Source organism: Ursus maritimus, unplaced genomic scaffold (assembly GCF_017311325.1).
Source record: "Ursus maritimus isolate PB19 unplaced genomic scaffold, ASM1731132v1 scaffold_20, whole genome shotgun sequence".
Classification (NCBI taxonomy): Eukaryota; Metazoa; Chordata; class Mammalia; order Carnivora; family Ursidae; genus Ursus; species Ursus maritimus.
Window position 1 is genome coordinate 56,381,286 of NW_024424453.1, and position 22,444 is coordinate 56,403,729.

General features: G+C 43.6%; 1 protein-coding gene across 2 annotated transcripts in view; it reads left to right on the top strand.

Moving 5' to 3' along the window:
* ABHD5 (abhydrolase domain containing 5, lysophosphatidic acid acyltransferase) overlaps positions 1-6,273 on the top strand; it is a 30,689-nt gene extending 24,416 nt beyond the window's left edge. For both annotated transcript variants that reach the window (XM_040637035.1, XM_040637034.1), the window contains 3 exons: positions 1,509-1,620; positions 4,084-4,270; positions 4,826-6,273. In XM_040637035.1, coding sequence (XP_040492969.1) covers positions 1,509-1,620; positions 4,084-4,270; positions 4,826-4,915 — 389 coding nt within the window. In that variant the 3' untranslated portion in view covers positions 4,916-6,273. The remainder of the gene's footprint in view (positions 1-1,508; positions 1,621-4,083; positions 4,271-4,825) is intronic.
* The last annotated feature ends 16,171 nt before the right edge of the window (positions 6,274-22,444 follow it).

Genomic DNA, 22,444 nt, shown 5'->3' on the forward strand with positions numbered 1-22,444 from the left:
TTTCCTCATGGTATTTGATGGCTGCTATGGCAGGAAGCCCCGTCCCACAAAGCAGCACTCTGAGCAAGAAGAAAGGAAAGAATAGAAAATGGTCTTCTCTCCATAATGCTCTGTCAGGGAAGAAAGTCTTCCTTGGAACGCCCCAAAAGGCCTCCCCTTATGTCTCTGCCCACTCCTGGTTCTTCCACTAGCAGAGAAGAATACATTTGTGTGGCTGAGCAATAATGATTTGTTGCCAGGGACTGGAGTGAGGGGCCCACTTTCCTGGGCATGTTGCTGCCTGATAGACAAGAGTCAGGTTCTGTTAGCAAGATGAGAAGAGAGGGGTGGGGAGGGTGTGGGAATAACTACTGCAGAGGTAACAGTAGATTCTGCCCCCCTCTGCCCAGGCCTGGCCCCTCTTTGTCCTACTGCCTCCATTTGGGATAGGGAGAGCCATGGGACTGCAAAGGGACCACACCACAAAGGGACCACAAAGAGAGCGAGCGACCACACCACACTCCCTTGGTGCTCTGACAGATAGCCTTTCTTCCCACCCTAGCCCCTCACCCCTCCTGAGGGGAGCCACTCCTCTTAGGTGCCTGGTCCTCCTTTGATGGACTATTTAAGAACTTCATTTAGTCCGTACAGTCCTGAAATATAAATGGATTGTGCTTGATTACAATTACACAGGGAGCAATTATGGGAAGAGTAAAGTAAGAAAAGAAACTAGGAGACAGTGGTTGGGGAGGGAGGGTGCCTAGGAGGGGCCCTCTCCCACCATGCTCTCTGTCTCCCACTATTGCTTGCATGTAGTTGGGATGGGACATGATTTAGAATATCAACCACATCATAAGAACTTTCCATGGAGCTGTACAATTCCTTCAGAGGTAGGAAGGAGGGCCAGGAAAGAAGTAAGTCCTTGCTAGAATAATGGGCAGTGATAGCAGGAAAGGAAACTGGCTAGCCCCCAAGGCCCCAGAAGGGAAAACAGTGACCAGATGGAGGCTTCTACTCTTCATCCTTTTTCCTCTGGGGAAAGGATGTCCTACCTCTCACCTCAGGAGTGGATCGCCTTCTCCAGGAGGATTGGCAGTGTCCCAAGCAGAAACCCTGGATTTATTTTTCTACAGAAAGACTTCTATATTTCAGTTTACTTCATTTAGATACTAACGTGTTATAATTTTGGGAGAAATACAAATTAATAAGTTAACTTGAGCTACTCTACTCACCTGCCGTGTTTAATAGAATTTATTTTCCTACAAAAACAAGTCTTAGAAAATTAACTATGTTTTGGGCCCCTGAAGCACATATGTAAGGCAATATAGAATACTCTTTATTTCTTATTTTAATTCTTAGGGAACTTGGGCAGAGCAGCTTCTAGGATCTGTGTTCTTTTCCACATAAAATATACATTTGAATATATGTAGATTTGTATGCATGTAACACTCATTCTGTAAGCAAACACAAAACCTTTCTGTATTCTGTCAGTTAACTATAATTTAAAACATTCATTTCCTGTTACATAGGCTTAAGTCTAGTGCAGCGTTTAAGGCCTGATTTCAAACGGAAGTACTCGTCAATGTTTGAGGATGACACCGTGACAGAGTACATCTACCACTGTAATGTGCAGACTCCAAGGTAAGGGTTAGGGTTCTAAATTTATTGTGTTGGCGTTTAACACTTTTGTTCTTTGAAAACATGTGAATAGTCTAGGAGATTTTTATCAGTAGTTAACTGACTGATACATCTTAATTTATTCGTGTATTCATGGAGCACCTAGTATGTAAAACATTGTACTGGATGCTGATGAGAGACTAGTTAGAAGAAGCAGGATGTACTGTCTTACCCGAAAGTGCTTATGGATAAGTTGAGGAAACTTTGGTCCTAGATATCTCTAGGAGGTGGTTGGAGTTCAGAGATAAAGAAGAATTTCATATAAAACAGCATTTCCAAACTGAGTATGCATGCTCTACAAAAAAAGGACAACTGGATTAAACAAAAGTAAATGGTTTCCTGTATCGTGGATCTTCTTAGAAACTTTTGCTATGCCAAAGGGTCTCCCAAAGTGCATAGGAGATGTCAGTCAGCATGGTTCTAGTTTACATGGTGACTGCACCCCTCTTTTGCTGAGCAGTTTTTAATGACCCTGGATCAGCATGAGAAGCACTGTGAAGAGTAAGTGAGGGCTGGAAGATGGGGAGGGGGTTTTGCAGGTATTTTGACAGTGATCAGAAGAGGGGAGAAAGAGGGAGGAAGAAAGAGCCTGTGAGCATGGTGGTCACAGGGAGCAAGAGAGCCAAACAAAGGTGTTTCCTGTTTTTTAGAATACATGATTTATGGACATTAGGTGCAAGGCACCAGTGGAGAAAACAACCTGAAGATAGTGGGGAACTAGAAGGAGCCTGGAAGACAAGACCCTGGAGTTGTTGGGAGAGGGTGAGGCGCAGAGTAGGCAGAGGAGAGCTCCAGTTCTCATGCTTCGTGGTGGAACAGAATTACTGGGGGAGCTTGTCTAAGATGTGATTCCTGAGCTTTGTTTCTAAGACTGATTCAGTGATCCTGGGCTGAATGTTTCACAAATGCTTCAGAGGACTCCATTGTAGGTGGGTCAAGGGGCCATACTTCAGAACCTGGAAGTGGTACCTCAGCCTTTCCAAGGTTGAGACTTGGGTGCAAGGACGAGAGGCTAGGTGCAGAGCCAGCCTCCCTCACTTTTGGCAGAGAACACGCACACCTGCTTTATTAAAGGGTCGAGGCCGTGGCAGCTATTGGCATGGAGCCATTGCCTTAGTCTTTTTAAGGTTAGAGGTTCTGGGGCAAGGGTGTTGGGAGGCTGGAGAGGTTTGGGGTCCTGAGGAAATTGACATTTTGTGACTCACTAGGCTGTCGAGTCTGGTGGATTAGAACTTCACACTCTGCTGACTTGTTCCAACAGTTTTTAGTGGTCAGTCCCAGGTACATCATCTGTTCGTATGCTTGGTGTCCATGCTTCATTTACATGCCAGGATTATGTGTGCCTATGTAGTGCTAGTTTGTTGTCTTTCTTGTCACAGAACTTGAATTCTTCATAACAGGCAATTCAGAGTTATGCCTAGTACTGCAAGGAAACAGAGGTAATAGCAAAGTGGGTCTATCCTGCGAGTTTGCAAAGTGTTCTGTGTTTTTTTGTGTGATGATCAGTCAGGTGTGGGCACAAGAGAAGACACAGAGGCTCAAGAAAGCAAAGTTTATTATACTCACAGGGCTTAGAGAGAGGGGGTCACTGAATGCCATGAAGGGTTACAGGGAAGTACCAGATTTTGGTCAGGTGGCAGAAAACAGAGTGCTAGGAAAGTTGAAGCCGGAACTTTTACTGGGTTCTTCAGAAAGGCAAGGCAGGGACATGGCAGACAGTTCTGGACTGGGTAGTTGAATAATTTCGGTGGGCTCTAAGACATAGGGGTGGTCTCTCATTGCCTGGTACCTGGCCCTGGGATGATTAAGGCTGAGGAATATTGCCTCCTAGATATGTGGGCAGTAGAGAAGAGGCATGGCTCTGGATTGCTTAGTTGGCATATGACAGACATGTTCCCAGTTGAATCCTTTGCTGTCTCTAAGAATGGGTTAGCTCCAGGAGGCATAGTCTCTCCCTAGCCAGAAAGGTTTATTAAACATTAAACGTCTTTATATGCAGAGAATAAAAATGTAAATACACAACAAATACTTTCTTCTTATCTTGGTATTGGGTTTTTACTATTACAGGTAAAAAGCTGGTGCCATGCACATGTTGAAAAGATACCTTCTACATTTGAAACAAGTTACAGTGAAAAAAACATTTTAACTCTCCCCACAGGGAATTTAATAATGATAGGTTTGCATGTTTGATTTAGAAGAGGGTTGACTTCCATTCAACTAGAGTTTAGAGCATCCTTGTTTATCAAACAAAAGCACGTATCTTCTGTGGGGATTGTTTCTTGTACTTTCTAGTATGTTATTTTCTGTTTAAACTGGGGTTTTTCTTAAATGGGGGAGAAGCTAAATATGAGTGTTTTCTTGGAGGTGGGGGTTCAGTACATAGTCATCCCCAGAAGTCATATGTGTGTTGTTTTCCTTTTCCCTAAGTGGTGAGACAGCATTCAAAAATATGACTATTCCTTATGGATGGGCAAAAAGGCCAATGCTCCTGCGGATTGGGAAAATGCACCCTGACATTCCAGTTTCAGTGATCTATGGCGCCCGATCTTGCATAGATGGCAATTCTGGCAACAGCATCCAGTCTTTACGACCACATTCGTATGTGAGGACAATAGTAAGTGTGCGGCTGAGTTTGGGTTCTCGGTTGTAGGTGAAGCCTGCTGTATTATGTTTGCCTTCAGTGAAGTTTCACTTAGTTCCTGTGCTTTTAGATCTGAGCTAGACCTGCAGCCTCCATCAGGACCTGATGTCACTTGTGATGAGGGGCAGGATTCGACCCACACACATTTTCATGTCCAGATTGGCCGTGCCTGTCCCTAGAGCCGTGGCATCCCTGAGGTGGGAGCCATGTTCAGTGGCACCTGACCAACTACCTCACAAGGCTGCATGTTCTCACTTGGTTCATTTGATCTGCTGGCCCTGTCATTAATGGTCAGTTTAGGATGGTTTTTTGCATACAAAATTTTAATAAGGTCCAATAGATGTTTCTCTTTATTCTCAGATTGTTTATTTGATGGAAATACATAAAAGTTACTAAGATCAGTGGTGTTCATTCTTTTACATTTTATTTCTGTATAGCTGTTCTCATTTTCATTGCTAAATGTCTTTGCTTATGTGTTTTATTCAATGCTTTTGCTCACTGACCTTCTGACTCCTTTTCCTTTCCCAGGCCATTCTTGGGGCAGGGCATTATGTGTATGCAGATCAACCAGAAGACTTCAACCAGAAGGTAAAGGAGATCTGCGACACTGTGGACTGAGTAAACGAAGAGGGTGTGGGAGAGGCTGCTGGCGGATAGAGTCCCTCACAGTACTGCGCGGTCTCCTGTGCTGAGTAAAGGAATACAACAAAAGAACCAGCAGTCTTGCCTGTACCTCGCACATGTTTTCCTTATGAAGTCGCTTGCACATCTAAACCAGTTAGTGCCTTCTAGAAGAATGGCTTTCCTTTCTCCTATACAAAATCGAATTAGTCAAGAGTCTCTGAATCTAATAGCTTTAATAAAAGGTTATTTGTTCCTCTGCTCTCCTGAAAAATTGTTATTTTTCAACTGAAATTTTTTTCATTTCTATTTAACTTTGCTATGTCAGGTACTTTCTATATTTCAGCCTATTTTGCCAATTTTAAAAAGTGATTACTAGGTCTATAATTTTATATACTGTAAAAGTGCACTTTATTTTCTCTGCTTGTATTTACCATGTCTAGTAACTGATATAGTTAATCATAGTTTTGTGTGTTTTAAAAAGTTTATCACTTGTTTAGAATCTTTCCCTTCATGTTTGAAATGGAGCGATGAGATAGCATTTTGGCTAAAAAGATGGGAGTTGATCACTAGCATTAATTTTTCTGATTTTTCCTCTGTTCTCTAAGCCATGTTTAACATTTTAAATGTGGTCTATCCTGATGTGTCTGCAACCACATAATTCCTTGAGATCTTTTATATGTGGTATAATGCTATACTTCCAGGGAAACATGAAATTAGTATTTAAGTGATTTAAGTACTGAAACGCCTTAACTAAAAGTCTGTCCTTTCTTTCCCCCCCCCCCCCATTAATACTATTCTTTTCCATGAGCCAGGATGCAGCATAAGGAACAGATGTCCTTCTGAGGGGATATTAAGATTGCTACCTTCCAATAAGCCAATCATATATTGTCATTAACCTCTAACTCCTATAGATGGGTGCTAAAACTGGATTCCGTTTTTAACCACTAAAACAGAAAAATAGGTGGTGCTATTGTGTCTCATGGCACCAGAAATGGGATAGCACTTGGTTGTTGGGTTTTTGTTTTTGAGGTTTTGTGTTGATTAAATAATACACATACTTGAAGTTATACTATAAAAGCCATAGAAGGTTGATTGAACTATTTAACAATAACTACCATCAAGTGTAACACTTTCTTGCTGTTTAAAATGAAGAAAACTTGTTTGAAACTGTGAAACTTGCCACGTGATAACTGGCTGCTGAGAAGACCCTCCAAACAAGAAAAGAACAGGATTGTCATCAACTGGGCGCCTTTGCCTTATGTTTTGCTAACATTGCTTGTCTAGGAGAAAGGTGGTCATGTAAATAAAAACAGTGAACTGTTTATATGCAAATAAAGGTTTAATGGTTTTGACTATTGCGTTTTTTAAATGATTAATTAGGAAATCTGTAGTTAAGAGATGTAAGGTTGTATCACTGTGGATTAACTGCCAGAAAAATCTAACTTTCTACTTTCAACATTGTCTTTCCTACAAAGGAATAGGCAAATTGCACTGAAGCACAACAGATAGCTTCCGAGCGAACTGCTGGTCTCCCTTGGCACCTTCACTAGGTCACTGCAAGAGGTAACGTGAGAGCCAAGACACGTTCAGCTCTCTCTACCTGACAACAAAAGTAGCCTGTGCTTTTTATTTAGTATCTTAGAGGGCTAGCTCCAAACCTGTAAGTGGTACAAATAATTTGGGTAATATTTCGTATTTTTGACACACTCTCCAATCTCTCTTAATTGCGTAAATGACAGTTTTCACTTATAAAGGAAGGTTTCTGCGAAGGAAACTTGGTCTCAGCCCTTGGAGGGAGGTTACTAGTTCACTTAGTAAATGGAGTTTCTGAGCACAGATGTGCCAAGTGATTCAGGAAAAAGTTGTACCCAGATGTCAAGTGGAACTTACTTTCCTACCAACTGATTTTGCTTTATTTGAAAAATACTATTGTCGTTCTTTTTAAAAGTTAAAATTTCCAGTGGGTTATAGACTATGTCATTTTGTGAATATTGAGCTAGCAGAGAAGGTCACAATCCTCAAATTCCTAAAAATACAGTGGGTGCTAAATTTTTTTAAAATTCTATTACAGTGGTTGATCTTTGCTAAATTATACACAATGTACTTCAACTTTATTTTATAGAATAAATTTTACTGTGATAGTTGCAGCAAGTCAGCTGCTGTATATTTTCTTGAGTGTTCAGTATGGCCCAGCCTGTCTATACCACATACGGACCATGGGTCACGTGGGCGTGCAGTAACACTGCTTGGCATTGGGAGGCAAGGCCGCTCCGCAGTGTGCTGACCTCCGTACAGTGGCTGTTTTGTGTTCATGCAGTGCTTAGTGTGATATCTGTTTCCTTCTAAAACTAATTTGCAAAAAAAAGTTTGCCTAGAGTTGGTTTCAGAGTATTATTAGAAAACACTTTTGAAGCATCTCTGTCCATATAGATGTATATTATGTATGTATAGTATTATATATGTACATAGCTATATTACATTTATATTATATATTTGACGTGTGTGTGTGCGTATATATATGGGGGACACATACTAGATCCCAATAAAACAAGTTTTTTCCTGTATAAAGGTATTGGAAAGAATGATAACTAGCCAGAAGAGCCCTAGTAAAGAACTGTGGGGAAGGAGGAATAACCCTACTGGATATTATAACATGACTAAAAACAATATAAAGGCTAGGAATTTAGTATATGATAACGGAAGCATTCTTATTGAGGACAAGACTTAATGATGTTGAGACAAATGTGGTTAACTACATGGAAGAAAACAAAGTTGAATCCATTTCTCACACAGCACAAGGATAAAATCTGAAAGGATCAGAAACCCAGTTGTGAAAATGAAGCCTAAATAACTACAAGAAGATATGTATAAACTCCTTTATAATCTGAAAGGAGGGAAAACTTTCCTATAATTGAAAATCCAGAAGCAATAAATGAAAAAGTTTGCATCTGTAACTGAAAGTAAGAGTTTGGGATGGCCAAATAAAAGCAAAGTTAAAAAGTAAATAAACTGGAAAAAATATTTGCACTATTTGTTACGGAAGGCACACATAGCTCTAATATATGAGGAAAGTTTAAACTTTGAGAAGAAACTGTTTAGAAGAATAGGCAAAAAGATATGAACAGATAGTTCATGGAAAACAACGCAAATGGCCCTTAAACATAAGAGGGTATGCCTACCCAGGGAAGGGCAAATTTAAACTACCGAGACACCATTTCTTACCTTGTCAGATGGGGGAAAATCCAACTTACACAATACATTGTTGTTGCTGAGGCAGCGGGGAAGAGGCACTCAAAGTATAAATTCCTGTGGATGGAATTTGTTAATAACTAGCAAAATTAAGTATGAATTTGTTCCTTCTCTGGGCAGTCTCACTTCTAACAGTCTATCTGAGGCAAACACTGGCAAAAACCTGAAATGGTGTATGCACGAAGGTCTTATTACAGCACTATAACCACTAAAGATTGGAGGCCACCTAGATCTGCACTGCTACACAGCTGTGAAAGGAAATGACTGTTTCTGTAGACTATTCTGGAGTTCTCTCCAGAGTAGAGGAAGTGAAGAATGGGATCTGTGGTAGGCTACCTATTGTGTAGGAAAGGTGGGGACAAATGAAAAACAAATATGCATCTGCTTCTCTTGTTTTTAATACAATGGAAAATGTGTTATACCAATAACTAATAACTCAGTTCCCTTCGTAGTGGTGGTAGGGAGCTGAACAGGCACGGCACGTAGATATGTATCGTGTTTTATACTTTTTACTTTGGGATTGTTTCAGTGTTTTCTATAGTTTAAAAAAAAGAGCAACTCTTAAAACTAAGACAAAGTTAACTGTATCAAGCTGGAGGTAAAACCACATATAGAATTACCTCAAGTGACTTTAAAACCCAGCATTTGTCTGCACTTTCCTAATGAAATATATACTACAGACCAAGGAATCACAAAGAAATCTTAAACTGCATTGGGTATTTTTATTTTTAGTAACGATATTGGTGTTATTATTTTGAAACTGTATAGATGATAGAGCACATACTTACATCAGTGGAATTACAAACCAAGATTTTCAGCACAAGAGATACAGGACTCAAGTAAAAGCCTTGCGATTGTGTATTTCAATTGGAAATACTAGTAGAATACTGTGATTTATTTTTCTTTTCCTGAAAAACACGTATCACATAGTTTTGTCCACTGAAAGGTCTTGAAGCAATCACAGCCCAGCGATGAGGCCAGCCTAGCACCAAGACTGTCCCACTAAAGGGGCAGGGAAAGGATAAGACGAGGCTGGACCATCTTGTGTCTGAAAGCAAGGAAGCAATCAGAATAAGGTCATGTCACAAGGACCCAGGAGTCACTTTAGAGGCTCCTGTTGGCCAAAGATGGAGCAATTTGAGCATCAGAAAGGATAGTGGATTGAAATATGAAATATACAAAAATCTATGAGGTCATAATGTTAGTCAGAAACTATGGGCCACCTTTGGAGATTACTAGAGCACCAACCCATTGTTTGGAAAATGGCTAACCGGAAAAAATGAAGCATTTATCCTGACCTCCTTGTGTATCAGGTTAGCTTGATAAGGGAAAGCTGGTCACTTGAGAACCATAGCTAAGTGCCAGAGAAATGATAGGATTAAGAAAGCACCATTTGTCACTTCTAGTGAAATAATGGATCTAGGATGCTAAAAGTGGGTGAAAAGTTGATGGAAAACATTTTGTTGAATGGCTCAGGTTGATAACCTGTGAACCTAGTGATCAATCTTAGTGTTACTAAAAAAAGAACAGCCAGAGGTTAATGCCTCCCATGTGTTGCAATCGCAAGGACCCAACACCAGCCATGAAGAATTATTGGCCGAAACAAACGAAACTGAAGCTGAATGTAAATCAAGCCACCACATCGATGATCAGTGTGTAAACACATGGGGTATTGAACATGTTAAACAGCACACCAAATCCAGAATGTGGGAAATTCCATAGGACAAATAACCCAGTTTCTTCAACAAATCGAAGGCATAAAATAAAGACGATGGTGAGTCGTAAAGACTGGGGAGCTTAAAGAACTTGTTTGGATCCTGATTTGAACAAAACCATTTTAGACTTTTTTTGAGACAGAAAAATTTTAAATGCATTGAATATCAGATGATATTAAAGAATTAGTAATTTTGTTGGGTGAAATAATGGTATAGTGACTACATTTCTTGTTTTTTTAAAAGCCCTTATCTATTAGAGAGACACACTAAAGTATTTGTGGTTGAAATTATGACTGGGATTTACCTGAAAATATTCTAGGAAAAAGAGGGGCAGGAAAGAAGTAAAATCAGAATGTTATGTTGAAGCTGAGGGACAGATACATGGAGGCATATGTAGGGATTGGAGACTGCCAGTATGGACAACTTTTTTTTTTTTTTAAGGAGACAAGAAAGGGCAGACAAGTGGCTAATAGCTGGAGGGGGAACCTGAGAGATGGGGGGAAAATGGTGCCTCAGGAGGGATGGTTGGGGTGATATATTAGCAAAGCTAAGGGCAAATAGGAACTCTCGTATACTATTGGTAAGACTGTAAATAGCTATTACCCTTTGACCAGTAATTTATATGGTAAAATTACAAATGCCACCTGACACAGCAATTTTGTTTCCAGTTTTCAATCTCACAAATAGACTAACACCAATGTGCAAAAACATCTATAAGATTTTCATTACAACATTGTAATTTTATTTATTTTTTTTTAAGATTTTATTTATTTATGTGACAGACAGCCAGCGAGAGAGGGAACACAGCAGGGGGAGTGGGAGAGGAAGAAGCAGGCTCACAGTGGAGGAGCCCGATGTGGGACTTGATCCCGGCATGCCGGGATCACGCCCTGAGCCGAAGGCAGACGCTTTAACGACTGCGCTACCCAGGCGCCCCACAACATTGTAATTTTAAAAGTCTGGAGCCCAATGTAGGATTAAATTCCAGTGTATCCATACACTGGAATATTATGCAGCCTTAAAAATGATGTGGATCTCAATATATAGGTGTATCAAATCATCGCATTGCATACCTTAAACATTTATATGCCAATAATAATGAAGCTGAAAAAATATGAGGTAGATCTGAACAAATACGAGATCTATAAATGACTATGGAAAATTTTCAAAATAACTAATAAAAAATAAAAAAATTCAGAATAGCGTGTGTGTATACATATATATTACACACAAATATTTGCACATATATAAATATATCCATACATACGGAATAGTGTGTGTCTCTGAAGTCACATAAAGATACACTTTCACGCTCATATCAATAGACATTTTGGAGAGGATAAATATGTACTTGAGTGTTAGCAGTGATTAGCTTTGAAGAAGAACAAGTCTGTTTTCTATGTTCTTGTAAATTTTGGATCCTTGTGCATTCATTATGTTTTGGTAAAAATATATAAGTAGAAAAAAAAACCGTAGTTAATACCAAATAGGTAAGAAAATAACTCAAGGGGCTTAACTAGTTGTGGTGTTATCTGTGAGGATGTGCAGACCCAGACTGGGGGAAGAGGGACAGGTGTTCAAAGTTTGGAAGGCTGTAAGCCTCAGTAATTTAATTATCAAAAATTGAGCTATGAAGTCATAATTGGTCTGTTTCTGTTCTGAAATAGAAACAGTCCCAACATGAAACTGCCCCCTTCATTTGTTTAATTTTGCTTAAACTTGTTGCTAGGGGCACCTGAATTAGAATATCTCCGTAACGCTGTATCTCTGTCTGTTAAGCTCCACCTTTCTCTCTCTCCCCATCTCATAAGCACCACCATATCTCTCCTGCTGTTTTAACGTTAGATCAGAAGTGATGAAAATGTACTTGGCTGTTTTCTGGCTATAGTCTGGCTTTAGGATCACTTAATTAGATCAGCTCCCAGATTTAAAATAGAAAAATATTCTTAGCGAGTAGTTTTCTAAATGAATGGATAAGGAATTTTATTCCACTATATGTTTTAACCCTTAAAAACTTTCTGGGGGCGCCTGGGTGGCTCAGTCAGTGAAGCGTCTGCCTTTGGCTCAGGTCATGATCCCGGGTCCTGGGATGGAGCCCCGTGTCAGGTCTCTGCTCAGCGGGGAGCCTGCTTCTCCCTCTCCCTTTGCCCCTCCCCCCATGCTCTTTCTCTGGCTCACTCTCTCTCTCAAATAAATGATTAAAATCTTAAAAAAAAATTCAGTATGCTCACTTAAGACTTAAAAGGTCTCCATGAAGTGCCCATTAGTTGAAAATTTAGAATAACCCATGCCTACTTTTTCTTTATTAAAGAGAAAGTGTTCATCTTGACAGAAGGGGTGATTGGCTGACCGATGTGAAGGCTGGGAGTTCCCAGTCAGGTTGACCCCATCATGTGACACTGGACACTTGTGGAGACAGGTATGGAGAGCTAAATGACTGGGCCCATTTTCTCCACGGTAAGGTCAGACATGTTAGTCATAATGACCAGGTGGGGGGATAAGTGCCTTGTAAACATGACTGCTGTGTTTGTCATGTCGATTATGAGATGCGTCTTAGTTTTTATCTGTGAATGGTTTAAATTGGAATGTAGGGCAATGGAAACAATGAAATGTGGAGACCAGGGTGCCTGACACGAATGACTGGTATTTCGCCTTCCCGTGCCAAGCAGCTTGCCATCTGCCTGCTGATTGTGAAAACCCCAGCAGACCTTTAACATGTATCTATTCAAGACTTGAAAAAGCTGCTCTCTCTGAAGTGGGGGGGCCCCAGAGTTAGGGGGTCTGGGGAGTCAAAGATGGCGGAGGGAGGAGGCCTCGTGCTGAGCGGCAGGACACGGCGGACAGACTCTGTGTGGCCCTCTTCGATAGCAAAAAGTTGTCAGCGATGATCGCAAGGGCGAAGCATCTCCTCTCTGCTTCCGAGGGACCGCTCAGCTTCCCGTGGCCAGCACCGAAGACGGAGGCAGCCGACACATCTTCCTGGGCAGCCAAGAGACACTGCACCCTTGGCGCAGCCTGTTTTTCCAAAATCCAAGCGGGAGCGGTGGACCGCGCCAGCTCTCAGAGAGCGAGGCTCCCACTCGTGTGTCTGAGGCAAGGAGGCTGCTGGTTACCATGCGGAGTTGAGGCCCTGCAGCCGAGAGAGTCAGATTCTACAGTCTGTGGGTAGGGCCTGGGAATCTGCATTTTCAACAGCCCCCCGCCTCCCCACCCGGTCTCTTCAACACATCTGACAGAGAAATGCCAATTTTTCGTTTGGTTCATCAGGCAGTTAATTTGTTGGACTCAAATTGCAAATGCTATGTCTTGGTGCAGCTGAGGTCTCAGCTGAATTATTTTATCCTTAGCTGTAGTCTGCCAGAAATTGGGGCAGAGGTTATATTCAGACTTGGAGGCACCCCTGTCTGGCTCTCTCCTTCCCAGGGCTCTCCCCTCATTTTGCAGTGGCTGGGCCTGCTCTGAACTCTGTCCTTGGGCTCTTGAAGCCAGAAGGACTCCTGGTTTTCCACCAGAGTTCTGGGCCCCTACCTACCTTGTTGCCCTGAGTTATGGCCTTCTTGAAGGCTAAGAGCTATGAAAACGCTGTTCTCCACTCCCAGTATCAAGTCCCTTCCTACATCTGCTTGCTTTTGTTCATTCTCCAGGGATTTCATGTGGCATTTGCTTTATACTCTCCTGTGGATAGTTGCTGTCAGCAGGTGGGCTGGGCCCGGTGAGGATCTTCCCCAGCTGTCCCGGAAGCAGGACTCCTGTTTTCCAGTGTTCTTTTTGTACAAGCTTGAGACTTGGCTAGGTGCAGGCTTGTTTTGCTGTAAGACACACTCACATGTTATTTCTGTACTTCCTTTATATTTACCATCAGCCTGTTGTGGCCACATCTAGCAATCTGTGGATGTTTCACTGTACTGGAAAAATGTAAATAGGAATTAGCCAAGGCAGGAAAAGGGGTGTGGTATTTGCACTGCTTTTAGAGAATGAGGCCCTACACTTAGCTGAGATGAAAACCAAATATAGTTTGCAGTCAATATCCCTTCTGGAAACCACCATTTCTGTCTCATCTCTCTAAAGGTCCCCCCACCCCCCGCCCCATCTATCTTTAGCTTTGACTGGCCTCACAGGCCTTGCTTACCCTGCCTGCCAATGGCTCCAGAAACTTGCAACACTTCCCTGGTGCACTGTTTCTGAGGCCTCTGCCCTCTCTGGAATTTATTTCTCGTATTTATGGCTGGAGCCGTGCTGGTTCATTGTAATCTAACAGCCCTAGTGCTGTAAATTTTTACTTAGCCAACAAAAGCAAAATGGTTAAATTCTTGAGAAATGCCAAATCCTCATAAATCAGGAAAGTTCCAACAACTTCAGTTGGTAAAGTACTGCAATATTCTGCATTACTCAGAATCCTTATCTAACTATAGGATAAGATTAGTGAAGTCGTAGTAGTCTGGAAATCAGCAAAAATCTTTGAGGGGTGAGTGCTTTTCAACTTCCACATTGCTGATGGAAACTTCATGATTCCCTAAAACTAACCCATAAAAACCCTAAAAGGTGATGCTTCTGACACATCCCCTCCATCCGTCCATTGTCCAATGCTGATAACAAAGGAATTAGAAAATAACCATCTGAACTAATAAGAGGTTTATTTACTACCCTGACACTGCGGAAGCAGGGCCTGGAATCCTGACAATCACAGTCCTGTGACCTGTGAATTGGTGCTCTGACAGCTACCTCATCATTCATTGATCTTTGGTCTGTGGGAACAGGAGCCAGCCATGAAGTCAGGGGTCACACACGTACCTCTCCTCCACTACTGGAGACATGCTGAGAACCCAAGAAGAGGAATAAGGCCTGAGCACTCCAAACGGCCACCGCTGAGCCTTGCACATAAAGCCCTGGAGGCAGGAAGATGCAGAGACCCTCTCCCCACATTCAAGCTGCTGGCATTCTCACCACAGTTCCAAATTGCTCTTTTTGATCCGCCGGGGGGCCAAACTCCGTGTAAAGGCAAAGGTTTCCTGGTTCCTGAGCAGCAGGGAGCAGCAAGGAAGAAGCTGGTACCTATGTCATGCTTCCTACCTGTTGGGTGGCTCCAGAGCCCTTGAGTTTCATCCCAAGGACAACATGCAGATGTGGAAGCGTAAGTAAGGAGGGTGGGGGATGGGGCAAGGCACATGTAAAAGGTATCTCCAAAAACATTCCCATTTTACAAAGGAGGAAAATGTAGCTCAGAGAGGTTAAGTGACTTGCCCAAGATCACATAGCTAACGAGTGGTCAGCCAGGACACTGGAATCCAAACAGTCTCATCCCCTTTAGAGTTCTTTTCATTCAAAATCTTCCCTCTGCCAAGTTAGCCAAATATTATAAATGATAGTGCAGAGTTGGTCTGCCATGGTGTAGAGTGGGCAGGATCTTTTTTTTTTTTTTAAGATTTTATTTATTTATTTGACAGAGAGAGACAGCCAGCGAGAGAGGGAACACAAGCAAGGGGAGTGGGAGAGGAAGAAGCAGGCTCCCAGCGGAGGAGCCTGATGTGGGGCTCGATCCCAGAACTCCGGGATCACGCCCTGAGCCGAAGGCAGACGCTTAATGACTGAGCCACCCAGGTGCCCCGGGCAGGATCTTTATAGAAAATTATGGACATGATGGAGGTAGTAACTTGGCTGTCGAGCTAGGTTTTGGTCCAGATCTCACAAAGCTGCCAGCACCTTAGCAAGGCAGAAACGTCCCTTTCCAGAGTGATTACAAGTTGCTATATGATAGAAGGTGCTCAAATAGCTGTCTTAACAGTACATGCTAACTCTGTATTTAATGGCTCGGAGACTTCAGTCAAGAAAACGAGTGAAGGGTGAACTCTTCCCCACGGGATTAGAGCTGTTTGGGGGTCTGTTGTTTCTTTGGGTACTTCTGTCAATTATACTGTAAGGTAAACGCATTGTTGCAAAGAGAGGAACTGCAGCTGGCCTGGGGGGCGGGCATCAGGAAAGCTGAAGCCAGCAAGACATTTGAACCGAAATGTGAAGAAGCTGGTGTTTAAATACTATTCATCTTTCATAAGAACAAACATTTATGGAGCACTAATTGTGTGCTATGAGCTTTGCAACATCATTTAATTCTTGTAGCAGTTCTGTGGCAAAGTATCCTTATTTTATGGAGAATTCACCTGTTGGAGCAGAAGCTGTTGGTGACAGGTCCCTGGGGCCTTGGCTGGACTAGCCACTGCTGGCGTTGCTGCCAGTGGTTCACACTGACCTTTCTCCTGAGGACTGCTCTTGGCTGGCAGAAGAAGCCTTACCTGGAGATGTAACTTGGAAGGCAGAGTCAAGGAAACCTCCTGACAAAGAGAGAAAATAGGAGAAACAACTGACGAGAGACATGAACGTTGGATTTTCCAGATCTATCTTCCATCTAATTGACATTCCAGAAAGGAGACTTTTTAAAATTTGTATTTTAGTAGAGAATAGAAAATAGTCCATTTTTGACGTGAATTTCCTTGAGGTGCCCTCAGGTGGCGAGAAGCAAAAGTGGGGAAAAAACATCACGTGTAGACATCACCTAGTGAAATTTCAAACTCTTAAAGATGCCAAGCATCTTTGGCTGCTAAGGATAAGGAGAGAATTCTGCAAGTTTCCAGAGGGAGATAATGCCCGTACAGTTTCAACAGACTGGCATCCGATTGTTCATCTTCAAAGTGTGAGCTATCTACAAAGTACTGAAGGAAAAGGATTTGAACCTAGAATTCTACATGAGTTTGCTATCATTAAGAATAAAGGGAAAAGGCGTGCCTGGGTGGCTCAGTCGGTTAAGCTTCTGCCTTTGGCTCAGGTCATGATCCCAGAGTCCTGGGATCGAGCCCCACATGGAGCCCCCGCATCCGGCTCCCTGCTCAGTGGGGAGCCTGCTTCTCCCTCTCCTGCTCCCCCTGCTTGTGCTCTCTCTCTCTGTGTCAAATAAATAAATCTTTTTTTTTAAGTGAAAGCAAAGTAACAGTGCTCTTGAACATGCAAAAACCCAGATAAGACTAGATGTATAATTTGTGGAGCTCAGTGCAAAATAAAAATGTGGAGTCCCTAGTTAAAAAAATATATTAAGAATTTTAGGATGGCAACAACAGCAGAAGAGTCGGAGTCATCATGATGCAATGAGAGCAAGACTTGACCAGCCACTGCTGGCTTTGAAGATGAAAAGGAACCCAAGTCAAGGAGGCAGGCAGCTTCTAGAAGCTGGGAATGGCAAAGAAATGGATTCTCACCTAGAGCAGCTGGAAGGGACACACCTTGATTTTTGCCCAGTGAGACCCATTTTAGACTTTGGACCTCCAGAACTGTGAGATGATAAATCTGTGCTATTTTAAACCACTGGCGTTGTGGTAATGTGTTACAGTAGCAATAGGAAATTATTTTAACTGCCATTAAAAAGACAGACTCTCAAATAATATAAAATCAAAGCTAAGATAAAACAAATACCCTAAACAACGGGGTTTAAAATCGGTTATCTGCAATTTACAAGAGAAAAACAAAATTAAACAAACTGTGTATCTTCATTTATTCAAAAGTATGTGTCATGTGTTTGTGTGTGCCAGGCAGCAAGCTAAATAAATGTGAACAGAATGGATGAATTCCTTGCCCTCGTGGCACTTAAAGCTGGGGAGGGGAGCACCTTAAAAGGCATTGATGTGGATATAGGTAAATAATTACAATTCCTAGGAGCACTGTGATGGCGTACACGCATGCTGAGATTGAGACTCTGTGGCTGGTGTCTGGGCACACGCTGAACAGTGGAGTTTAAGCTGAGAGGAGTGGCTGCAGGAAGTGGCCTCACTTCTCAGAAAAGGGCGGGGTAACCATGCAAGATGCTGCTCAGAGCTTCTGCTTTGGGGAAAGATGGACTCATAGCCCTATAAACTGCCCCTCCAGACCCATGTCTGCATTCCCCTCAAGGCCACACCAATCCCAGGCAGCCCCAGCCAGTGACTGAGCATGGTGGTGCTCAGGACCCAGCTGTCTGCCTGATGCAGGGCTCCCTCAGTGGTCACTCCCTGGCCACTGCCAGAAACTTTCCTGGAGCTGCAGTGCTGTCTGTGACCCTTTTGCCCAACTTCTTTCTTCTTCCTCTCCTTTCACACCGGTCAGCCCCACCCTCCTCCCCCAGGTCTCTCCCTTCTGTAGGAGATTTCCTCAGCAAATGCCTTGCACACCTACTGCTGTGTGACAAATTGCCACAAAATTAGTGGCTTAAAGCAACACACATTTACTATTTCACAGCTTGTGGATCAGGAATCCAGACATGGCGTTATTAGTCCTCTGCCTCAGGATCTTTCCCAAGGCTGCCATCATGGCGGCCAGGGTGGAGCTCTCATCCGAAGGCTCGAGTGGGGAAGGACCAGATCTCCACCTCACATGATTACTGGGAGGAGGATTTCAGTTCTGCAGAGCCTGATGGATGGAGGGCCTCTGTTCCTGACTGGCTGGCGGCTAAGGCCACCCTCAGTTCTTTGCCATATGAACCTCCCCAATGTGGTCACTCCCTCCATCAAAGCTTATAAGCTAAGAAGGCAATCAAATCTGCTGGCAAGACAGAAGTGACAAATTTAGGTGCTATAATCACAGCAGCAACATCTCATCAGCTTTGCCAGGTTCTATTGGTTAGAAGAACTCACATGTCTCATCCACTCTCAGGAGAGGAGGTCACACAAAGGCAGGTCACTGAGACAACTTCGAGCTTGCTTGCCACTGCATGCATTCACCATAGGGTCTGTCAGACACTGGAGACTTGGTGATACACTTGGTTGACAAAAAGCCTTGCCTATTCTCCCCGAAGTTGACAGAGTAAATATCTTGCCCCAAAATATCAGCACATGGTTTCAAATGCAATCATATAGTCACTATTTGTTGAATGAACCTATCAATTTGTTGCAAATGAAGGCTGTTTTGAGAAAACAGAGTCTGGCACCACTAATAGGTTGTTTTAAATTTGCATTATAAAACAGATTTGGCGGTTTTGTGTACTAAAAGGTCAAAATTTTAAGCCATGCCATATAAAAAAAGAGCTTAAAAATTCAAGAACAAAATTTTCCACAGGATACCCTTGTGTTTGCCTTTCACATCTGGACCATTGTCACAGTCCTGCCCTTCACAGCCATTTACATTTGAATCACGTTTCTCTCCAAGAAACTTGAACAAATATAGCACTTCCTTTTAAATGTCCTTTACTCAGGGAGAAAAACATATTTTTGGATACGTACATACTTTTCCACAACAATACTGCCATAAATTTTAAAATACTGTTTGCAAAGGGTGGTGACTGCATTATGTTAATCCCCTCAGTTGATGCCTTTTAGATGACATTATTGAGAATTGATTCATTAACACTGTTACCGTTTTGTTCTTGGCACAAGAATCAGGCCATGCTTGCCCTGAGAAGCCATGTCGGAGGGTCAGCTTCTTGTCTCAGCTTCTTGTCTCAGCTTCTTGTCTCAGCTCTACCACAGGTGAGCTGAGTAGCCCCGGCAAGTCCCCCTCCCTGTCTGTACCACAGTTTCCTTGTTTGTGGAATGAGAGGTTCGGATGAAGAATCTCTCTTACCCATTCAGGGGTCTGCCACTGCACAGCGAGCTCTCGGGGGTGACCATGATTAGGTGCTCTGGGGCTCCACCCAGATCCTCTTTACTGGGTGATGCAACCACTCCCAGTCATTGGGAGGGTGGCCACTAATAGCTCGTAGCTGGAGAATTGCCCTGGCCAAACAGGACTGTCCTTGCTTGGGAGGCTACACCCCTGCACCCAGTGACTGACTGACACAGGGGTGCAAAAAGCCTGTCACTCTGCCTCCATGTGGTGCAATTCATGGTTCTGAGTTCCCCGTGGGAACCACATCCTACTCACCTCCTTCCCCCATTCCATCTGCTTTCCTCTCTCCTGAGCACCTCCCTAAGCCCAAAACACAGAGTTCTTGTCTCAAGCTCTGTTACTAGAGATCTACTTCTGATTCAAGAAAGTTACCTTAGTGGGATTTCCTGAATCTGCCCAAGGGCGTATGTCATCAGGAAAATGGGGGATGGTGAGATATAAAAATGGACAGTAAGCTTTTAACTAAAGCACTATTTAAATAAATAAGTAGTCTTTAGTTTATAGACAATTTATATTTGTGTTGATGATGGGACCTCTAATTAGATCTGCTCATGCTTTGCTCAGGGTGGGTACTCAATAATTATTGAACTAAATTGAATTTCTAAAAGGGGCCTAGAATGTTTATAAGAGGCTTGATGGTAGGAGAGAAGAGTTGGGGGCATAAAGGAGAGAGGGGAGAGAGAGTACAGGGAAAAGTCTGGTGGCCCTGGGCTCCAGACTGGCCCAGCTCCTGTGTCAGCATGATGGAGATCAGGGCCAGGGGAAAGCAATCATCTAAGAGTTCATCTTAGCAGGTATGTCTGGATTGCAGGTACCAGCCCTTGGGAGCATCCTCAGTGGACTCTGACCTTCCTCTTTGTCACCAGCAGTCACTGCCCGCCTTGTTGGTAAACTCGATGGAGGAGGCAACTCCCTTTCAGTAGGTTTCCTGGGTTCAGTTACCTTGCCTTTCTCGGTGTCTGGGGGGACAAGAGCTGGTGACAGTCCTTTTGGTCCCATAGGGACAGAGCAGAGCTTCACTTACTTGGGACCCTGAGTACTGAGATTTGTGGTTCATTAATGAAATATTCTGGCCCTCTCCCTGCTGCTTTGCCCACACCCAACCTTCTCTGTGGTTCTCAGCCCACCTGACTTAGAGTTATTTTGTGTTTCCTTATCCCCCCACCACTGAGTGGTCAGGGAAAGCTTGGAGGGAGTCCTCCTGGATTTTTCAGAATGAGCGATAGGAGCCCTACAGGGAGTAAAGATGTCGAGCCAGAGAACAAAAGTCCTCTCTCCTCACCCAGCCCTGAACCGTCTCTGGGTTGGAGTTGCAGTGTAGGCCCTCAGCTACGGCCAGCACAGATAGCAGGGCCACCCTGAGCTGGAGGCCTTTCCTGGCTAATGTTCTCTGACGGCCCCCATGGACAAGGGGTCATCTTCCAAATAGTGATGACATGGGCTGAAGGAGGCAGGACCCAGAGTTGGGGGACAGGGTCATCCTGGTGTGGTCACTCCTTCAGAGGTAAATTGATGTTCATGACTACGGCCTCCAGACCCTAGCCCAGTACACCAAGCATCTGTCAGAAATGCCCTGCCCACCTCCCAAGCCCCTCGGAGCACCCTGGCGGCATCCTCACCCTGGGTATGAAGGTTTTGGGGAGGTTTTGGGTGCGAGAGGAGAAGACAAAAAGAGGAAACTAAGAAAACGCACTGAGTGGGTGAGAGCTGCGTGCCACATGCATTTTCGTGACCCATCTCATCTGACCCTCTCAACCTCGGTGAGAAATCGCCACTCAGACTCCGGTTCTCACATGTAGAATGTTCTTAGGAACTGGCTGAAGGTCTCATAGACCCCACTCCCACCAAACCCATGGATAAGACAGAGCCCTGAGAGGCTAAATGATTTGCGAAATGAGAGATCAGAGGCTGTGGAGAAATCCAGGTGTGTCTGACCTTTCTGGTGATTTCAGAGCACTGGGGAGGCCCTCCTTGGGGTGCTACAGCTGGAGGCTTTGGTCAACTGGGTGAAAGAACCAAGATCCTGAGCACCTTCCATTCAGAGCAGAGATTGGCACACATGTTCTGTAAAGGGCCAGATAGTATTTTTTTTTCTATTTTGTGGGCATATAGTCTCTGCCAGAACTACTCAACTCTGCCCTTTCAGTGCAAAAGTAGTCATAGACAACATGTAAATGAATGGGTGTGGCTGTGTGCCAATGCAATGTTACAAAACCAGGCAGCCAGTCTGTGGGCCAAAGTTTGCCAACCCCTGACTTAGAGGCACATGACAGAGATGGATGAGGAGGCATCTGGGTGAGACAAGAAGTGTGAATGATTAGGGTTAGCAGGGCATTGCCTCATTCACCTTAGTCTGTGTAAATGGCATCCTATGGAGTTGTGCAGTGCACAGATTGCACAATCATACATGATCGTCCTGAGGGTAAGATAAAAAGAAAACAAGCCTTACAATCTAGACTGTCCTACCCTGGGAATGGTTAAGTGCTAGGCCCTGAACAGCATCACCCTGCTCCTTGGTGGGGTGGGAAGGATGGAACGTGGAAGGACCTTGGAGAAGAAAGTGGGAGGGCCATTTAATCTGCCCAAAGGTAATGCCCTCCAAGAAAATCAGGTTCTCAGCAGTTGTCAGGAGAATGCAGGACCGTGTGAAGTCCTATTTCCCAGAGTGCAAGGAGAGCGGACATACCTGGTGACCTGATTTCGCCGAATGTGGCCGTCCTGCTCTGCAGCACTCGCACCGCTCCGCTCCGCCCCGCCATGGAAGCAGGGAGCGGCCAGGCCAGCATTATGGAAGGAAAACCCCTATGAGGCAGAACCACACATATGAGGATGGACCAGCAAGGTCTTCGTCTCACTTCCTTGGAATTCCATTCCTGGGCTCCCGGGGCAGTTGGGCACACCGTGATGCAGTGTCAAGCTGACTTAACCTCTGGCCGTT